Below are 7,753 nucleotides of genomic sequence, written 5' to 3'. Positions count from 1 at the left end.
GCTCCCCTCTCCTCTCCTCGGAGCAATTTTCTCAGGGTTACTTGAGACGCTGACTCCCGGGCTTGAAGTCCTAAAAACTCCAGCTGAATAAAACATAACTCTCAACTTTTAGGTTGTGAATAGTTTTTTAGTTGACACATATATCTACTCTTTTTAGGAGTCTTTTCTCATATAGGTCATTACAGAGTATTGAGTAGAGTTCCCTGTGCTGTACAGTAGGTCCTTATTAGTTACCTATTTTATATATAGTAGTGTGTATATGTCAATCCCAGTCTCCCAATTTATCACCCCCAGCCCCGAGATTTGAGAATTTCTGGTTGAGTTTTGGCAAAGGCTTGGAGGAGGTAGCCAAGGAAGTGCCTAGATGATGAGGTTGTAAGAGTGTGACTTGCGTGTTTGGGTCAGCATGAAACCAAATACAAATCCTTTCCCGGCCCCTAGTTTCTTGTTTATAAGCTTCATTCAGCCTCCTTGATATTCCAAAGGGTGGATTCAAACAGTTGCTAATCAGGGAAGGGAGGGAATACAGAAACAAAGAAGGAGCAGTCAAGAAACAATAGTGAAGCCTCGGGGCAGGGTCCTGGTTCTTCCTGAAGGAATGTACATAACAATATCTTTGAGTTCTTCTGCAGGAACTAAGGTCCCCACCCAGGTGGAGGATGGTAACTTCGGGCTGAACGCCAGATTCCTGGAGCACCATCCAGTTACCTCACCACCAACCGGTCAGAGGAAAGTCACACACCTTGCAGCCCTCACCCCAAATTTTGCCTATAAAAACTTCTCCTTGAAAACCATCGAGGAGTTGGTGTTTTTTTAGCATGAGCCACCCGTTCCCCTTGCTTGGCCCTGCAATAAACCTTTCTCTGCACCAAACTCTGATGTTCAGGTCTGTTTGGCCTCACTGTGCCTCGGGCACACAAACTTGCATTTGGTAACAAGCTTGAGGTCAGAGTTCCTGGAGAAGGGAAAAAGGGGCAGAAGAGAGATGAGGTCTGTAGATGGGGCCTAGTAAAGCCTTACCCTGATTGAAACCCTCCTTGGAGGACTTGGAGCAGAGAAAGTCACTTTGGCTGCAGGGTTGAACAGGAAGATCTAAAATTCAGAGCTCAGCTTGGCTGGGCACAGGGGGTCTCGGGGACAGCTCTGGGTCCCATCCTCAATCCATCTTAAAGTTGAGGCCCAGGGCCTTTCCAGGTGTATCTCTGAGACTCAGATCTTTTACCATCTCATATGACTGCACTGAGGGCCCTGAGCTGAGCATCACTGCTTCCAGGTGAGGGCAGCAGTGAGGAGACAAAAAGAATCCATACTTTACAAGAGGATTTTTCTAAAATAGAAGAATTGTTTTAAATGACCCTTTTTCTTAACATAAAAAAGTTTCAGTACTTCCTTCCCTACTCCCACGTTTTAAAAACACAATTTATCACTTGACTGTGTTAAAAAGGAGACAGAAGGCCCCAAATGGAGTCACTTGTGCTAAACCCACATCACCAAACCAAGACTTAATACCTAACCTAATTGTTGTCTCAACCCCCCAGGAATGTAACCTTTAACCAGTCAACCTAGAATTACCCGGTCAGCACTAGGTGAGGTGATCTGACCAGTAGGCCCCTTCTGTTCCTTTTGGGAGAACAATGCTTTCTTTGCTAATAAGTTCCTTTTTCTGCCCCCTTTCAGCCTTTAAAAAACTTTCCTTTTCTACAGCTCAGTGCAACTCCTTTCTAGATGCCCAATTCATGAATTGTTCAATAAAGCCAATTAGATCATAAAATTGACTTGGTTGAAATTTTGTTATTTAACAACAACAGATAAACCCTAACAGAAAAAGACTACCAGGAACACACCTGTGGTCCAACAAAGATTTATTAACTTGCCGCAGCAGGGGAGGCCACCCAGGAGTGGAATGTGGGCATCTTGGAAAGGGGAATAGGGAGGGGCTTCTCACAGGGTTGAAGCTCTTTTTGGGTAACAACACAGCAGAAGACCAGCTCTGGTTTGGGGTGCTGTTGTGAGGTGGGGCAGTTTAGAAACTGGGTGTCTCATAAATCTTCTTTGGGAGGTCAGAGGGAGAAATGAAGTGGGGCTGGGGAAGTCATAGCAAAAAGCTGTAATTACTCAAAAGGGGATTGTTAGTCATTTCGCAGCCATGGTGTGGCCTTGGGTGAAACATTGTTTTCTGTTGGCTTTGCCACTGTCCTTGTTTGTGTCTGTTGGGTACATTGTGGTCTGATTATCAGTGGGGTGGATTTTCACTTTCTCAAGGTAGAGAGACTATAGAAAAGCAAATTTAAGGGCTCATGAAAAACTGCTCAGGATTTAATATGCAGCATCTGTGTGGACCATGGGCTTTAATCAGAAAGTAGGATTAAATACTTTTTAATGTTCCTAGTTTTAGAAATAAATCTTAGAAACAACTCTTAGAAACTGGGATATTTAAGACAGCTTTTGTTATTCAATATCTATTAAGTTAAAACTGTAGTGTGAATCACAGTGGACTCTCATTTAATTTTCATAATCGTCTCTGGAGTAGGGACAATTATTATTTTTAAATTATTATTATTTATTATTTTACAGATGGAAAGCAGGAGCACTAAGAGGTAAGTTAACTTACTCAAAAACACATTGCTAGGAATGGGAGAGGCCTGGAGGTAACAAGAGACAAGCTGACTGCAGAGCATTTGCTTAGCCACAATGCTGTTCTCTTGGGTTGAGAGATCCCACCTCTGATGGGAAGAATAAGAGAACATTTATTAAGTGTTTCGTCTGGCCAGGCACTAAGCTCAGTGATTGCCACACATATATAATCCTCACCACAACCCTATGTGGTAGGGCCTACTCTCACCCCCATTTGAGAGATCAGGAGACTGAGGCTAAATAGAATGGGTAACCAGCTCAAGTTCGTACAGCTAGTAATTGGTAGAGCCAGGAAAGTCTGGATTCAAACCCAGGACCCCAATCGCACTCCGCCTCTCCACTGCATCAGCCTATGCTGGGACGCATTCCTCTAAGTCAGTGCCCTTGAAATGAGGACTTTGGTTCCCAGGATGTGGAGCCTGGGGGCAGTAGGGGGGGGGGTGGGCCTCACCTGGGGTAGCCCGCCCTCGCCCCGCCCCTCCCAGGCGGAGCTGCCTCGCCCACCAATCAGAGGGCGCTGGGGGCGGGCTGGGGGCGCTCGGGCTCCGGCCCGCAGTTCGAGCGGCGAGAGCGCTCAGAGACGCGACGCGGGGCAGAGGGGAGCGAGCGGGCGCCTTAGTGTCCTTACGCACCCCACCCCTCGCCTCGCCGCCTTCTCCTCCCGGCAGCCGGACCGGAATTATGTGATCCCGGAAGTTCCGGCGCCATTGCTGTGTGGGATAAACAGTAATGGCGGAGGCTGCAGCTCCCGGAACAACAGCCACAACATCAGGAGCAGGAGCGGCAGCGGCAGCGGTGGCAGCGGCCTCCCCCACCCCTACCCCCACAGTCACCTCCCCGTCCCTGGGGGCGGGGGGCGGGGGAGGCGGCAGCGACGGCAGCGGCGGCGGCTGGACTAAACAGGTCACCTGCAGGTGAGACGCAGCGCGGCCGGCGCCGGGCGCGGGGAGGGGACCGAGACCCCGGAGGAAGGGGCGGGCGACCGGCCGGAGGTGGGAGGGGAGCCGGCGTTTCGCAGCCGCCGCCGACGGTGCTGCTGCTGCTGCCGCCGCCGCCGCCGGCGTTGCTGTCCCCGCGGCGGCCGCGGCCTCCCCGCCCGCGCTGCGTCAACCCCCGCCGGCCGCTGAGGCTCGGGCGCGCGCGGCCTCGTTGCGGAGCCGCCGCACCGCCCGCCGTCTCCCCGCACCCGGCGGAGCGGCGCAGCGCGCACGGGGAGAGGTAGGATGACCCCTCCCTCCTTTTTATTGTCGCCGGATCCACCAGCCCCTGCCTCCAGCTCGCCGGTTCGAGAAGGCGGTTGGCGGTGTCGCCTGGAGCCCGCCGCCTCCACGCGACCCTGCCTGGCCGGGGAGCGCTGCCGCGGGCCCCGGCGAGGGGGCTTGGCTGCCGGGCCCCGCCGCCGTGTCATCCGTTTGTAAAGTCTTCTCGTGTCTCTCGGCCCCCGCCCTGCCCCACCCGGAGCAGGAGCTTTGGTTATTTCTTCTTTGTATGTTTATCGAGGTTGGCGGTTCTGAGCTTTGTCTTAGAACCGAGTGCCGGACCGGGGTCGTCTCCTCCGCCCTAAATTTGACGAGCTGCCGTTCCCGTTTCCCGGCAAAAGGTTTCTCTTTTGAAATCCACGCATCTTACTTAAGGGAGTCGAGGAGCTCGTCGCTCCCAAAGGAGAGAGATTTTGTTTTGGTTTGGGATGTCGGATGAAAATATTTGGAAAAAAAATAAGTGATTAGTGGAGGACGGTTATACTGACGTGTGCACGCCTGTAAAAAATCGAGCTGCACGTTTAAGATTAGGGCATTTAATTGGATGTTGTACTTGGATTTTTAAAAAGTGATCAGTAAGCGCCTAGAAGCTTTTGTTTTTCAATCGGTTGAAAAAATCAGTTGAAACGCCGGTTTTCACTTAGGTGGGGTAATTTATATGTAAATGTTTGAAAATCTTAATGTACAGAACTCACTGCCTTGGTATTAACAGCGAGAGTGAAGCGTTCTCAGTGCTTAACATGATACGTTTAAGGCATGAATGATAAGTTTAATTAAGTTTATTTTCAATAACGGGATGTAGAAAGCATAAAAGCCGTTTTAGGTGGCTTCTTCTATCAGTCATCTGTAGAGCCTTAGAATACTTGTGCAGTATCCCAAAGAATGAGAATTTTAAAATTCCTATTCATGGAACCAATTATTTGAGCCTGTTACTTCTCTTTTCTCTACAATGTTACAGTTGATTTATATGTGCTAGTTGACTCTTAAAAATAAAGGGACTAGTGTAACCTTTACATTCCTGAATTTTCTAGCCATTCATCTTGCAGTTCCAATCTATCTATACACTGAGACTAATCTTACTTTAATATGTGGGTTCTTTAAGAACTCTATTCAGTGCCTTGATTTTACACACTGACTCTGATCTCAATATAGTTTAGCCTTGAATACCCATCACTAACTTGACATTACTATATATTACTTGTCTCATTATTTTCCTGTTGTGTCTGTATCTGAGCTCAACTCATTTCTGTCCAGAATGCGTGGTCACATCTACACTTTACTTTCTCCTCTGTTAGGCACTTTTCCCTGATCTGCTTCCCCTTTTCTATTTCCTCACCAGTGTCATCAGAATTCAGAACAGCTTGCCAGACTAATCATTCCTTTTTGCCTACCTTTAGGCTCTTTGAGTTTCTGAAATATCCCAGATCGATTCTGGACCAGTGGGAGTTCCTTGCCCATGAACAAATAGATTTATATATTTAAGAAATTTACATAGCTGAGTAATATTTCTAAGAAGCATTATGTATCAGATACAGGCTTAGATGTGCTAATTGTTTTTGTTTTTCATATAAAGCTGTCTGTAGCTTTTGCTTGAGACAGTTATCCAAAAAAGCACAGGCTAGTTGATAAGTCTTGGGTTTTAATATTTGATATTGTTTTCAGTTGTTCTAAGTACTAACATGATCGCCTGTTAAAAAAAAAAAAATCTTTCTTCCTTGAATAGGGGAATACCAAATACAATATCTTCATTTATTTATTGTAAGCTTTGAGCTTTCTGAGAGCAGGGGCCCTGTTTTATCATTGTATCTGTAGGGCTTTACTCAGTGCCTGGTATACTCAGTAAATGCTTAAATTGATCTTGATAAATCCACACCTAAAATTACCCACTTTGATATGTGCTTGTAAGATTCCTCTGCTTTCGTTAAGAAGAAGATGACCCTTTTAAATCAGCAAAGACAAAGGACTTAATAGAACATGTGTATATCTTTCTGGGACTATCTTATTCAGTTATTCAGTAAATAAACATTAGTGCTTACAACGAGAGACGTAGAGCTAGAAGTTGAAGGAAATGCAGCAATGCACTGTATTATAAATATTTTCATTGTGTTTGATAGCAAAATCTCCTTTGAAGAGAATTCAAGATAGTGTTCTAGTTTGTGCCTCTTCCCCCCTTTATATCTAGGAATTTGACTAAGGCTGTTTTCTTCACCAAGGGTATAATCCTCTTAGCTGTTTGGATGTTGGAAATTTGTTTCTGGTTGCTCAGAATCATCTGTATTTTCTTGTTGGTTAGTATTGTCTAAATATTTCTCTTGAAATTCTATGTCATTGTGTTTATCTTCGCGGCTTTTAAGAAAAACCTAGGTATACTTTTCCCAAGGAACTGTGTTATGCTGCCCCCACCAGGCCATTTTGATATCTTTTATTAGAATTTAGTGCTGTGAACTAGAAATGCTGTTGCTTTTTCTAGTTTTCTTGAGTGTTGGGGGTTAAAACAACAAAGTTGTAACTTGCAAGTTGTAATTTTGAATTTAGACACTGTTTTATCAGAGTGCTTCTGCAATGGTAGACGAGTGTATTGAAATAATACACAAAAACCAAGTGTTTTTTCATTTTGATTTTTCAAAAACTTTAAGTGTAGCTTAAAAATGAAGGGAATTTTTCCAGAAAGTCTTTATCCAAGTGCTGTGATATCCATAGTAAAATTTATTGCTTGCAGACTTCAGTGTTTTTTGAAGGGATGGCATTGAAAAAGTTATTCAGCCCAGGGAAAAGAGAAATTAATTTGCTACTGGCACTATGATTCCCCATGACACCTAGCTGTCTTCTACAGTTTTTACTGAACAAATATCTAAGTATTATGTGTACAGGTACTATAGAAGATAAAAAGCAGAATAAACTGTGGTTCTTAAACACCAGGAATTTACAATCTAGTTTGAGAAATAGGGTACATGTACTTACCAAGAATTAAGTAACAGAGTAAGCAATGTCACAGCAGATTAAGTGATTAAGTGCCAAATTAATTAATATTCTGTAATTTCTGTAAATCCCCAGACAGGTTGTTATGATGCCTAGAAGTACTTTAAGGGTATTGTGTAGCTCTCTTACGCCCTCACAAGCTACTGTTGGGGTTTCTTATATATATCTTGGTAACCATGCTTACGTTTCCAAGAGGTACAACAGTCGGGGATTCTAGTCAATTGTATTTGTCTTTATTACTGGACAATATCTGATTGGAGTCATAGAATCTTCAAGGTGGAAGGAACCATAGAAATCATATGGCCCAGCCTTTAACTGAAGGCAAGCTCAGCCTGGACACTGGCATTAAGGTGAATTTGGATGATGGCTTTTTGGTGGTGGCATTTAAAAAAGAAAAAAAAATGGGGAGAAATTCTTGGGAGAGGTGCCTTTTTTCCTCTTTAGGTTATAACTTACACTATCATGTCGTAATCTCTTAGACTTAGACATGGGTTGGCAAGAAGGGATTTCACTGTGAGGACTGTTTATAATTATACCAACAGTGTTAATATCACTGAGAGACAAAAGGCAAGTAAAACAAACCAGAAGCCCAGACCATATGTAACCCAGACCATATGTACCAAACAACCATGTAAAATAATGCTTAGTATTTGGCAGTAACTAATTAGGGCTTGTATTCTAGTGTTTCTGTTGATTCTGCAGTATCAGGTGATTTTTGTGTCTGCTTGAATTCCTTTGGTGATGCTAGTTCTGGACCTCAGGAACTTATTTCATTGCTGGGTAGTTCTAGTTCTCAGTCCTTACGCTGAGCCAGGTTTATGATGTAGCTTCCCACATGTATTGACTTTGCCAGGAATAGTGCTGGAAAAGGCTATTCCTTT

At 44.7% G+C, this 7,753-nt stretch overlaps 1 protein-coding gene across 3 annotated transcripts in view; it reads left to right on the top strand.

Moving 5' to 3' along the window:
- Window positions 1-3,132: 3,132 nt before the first annotated feature.
- Window positions 3,133-7,753, top strand: part of MKRN1 (makorin ring finger protein 1) — a 30,453-nt gene continuing 25,832 nt past the window's right edge. Inside the window, exon 1 of one of the 3 annotated variants that reach the window (XM_082400380.1) lies at window positions 3,133-3,548. In XM_082400380.1, the coding sequence (XP_082256506.1) occupies window positions 3,364-3,548 (185 nt within the window). In that variant the 5' untranslated portion in view covers window positions 3,133-3,363. Of the gene's footprint in view, window positions 3,549-3,609; window positions 3,853-7,753 lie in introns of those variants that run through there. The other 2 variants (XM_082400381.1, XM_082400379.1) reach the window with 2 other exon arrangements.

This window comes from Balaenoptera borealis, assembly GCF_965194805.1.
Source record: "Balaenoptera borealis genome assembly, chromosome: 7".
NCBI classification, from domain to species: Eukaryota; Metazoa; Chordata; class Mammalia; order Artiodactyla; family Balaenopteridae; genus Balaenoptera; species Balaenoptera borealis.
Note: the sequence above shows the minus strand (reverse complement) of the source record. Positions and strands in the feature narration are given on the sequence as shown.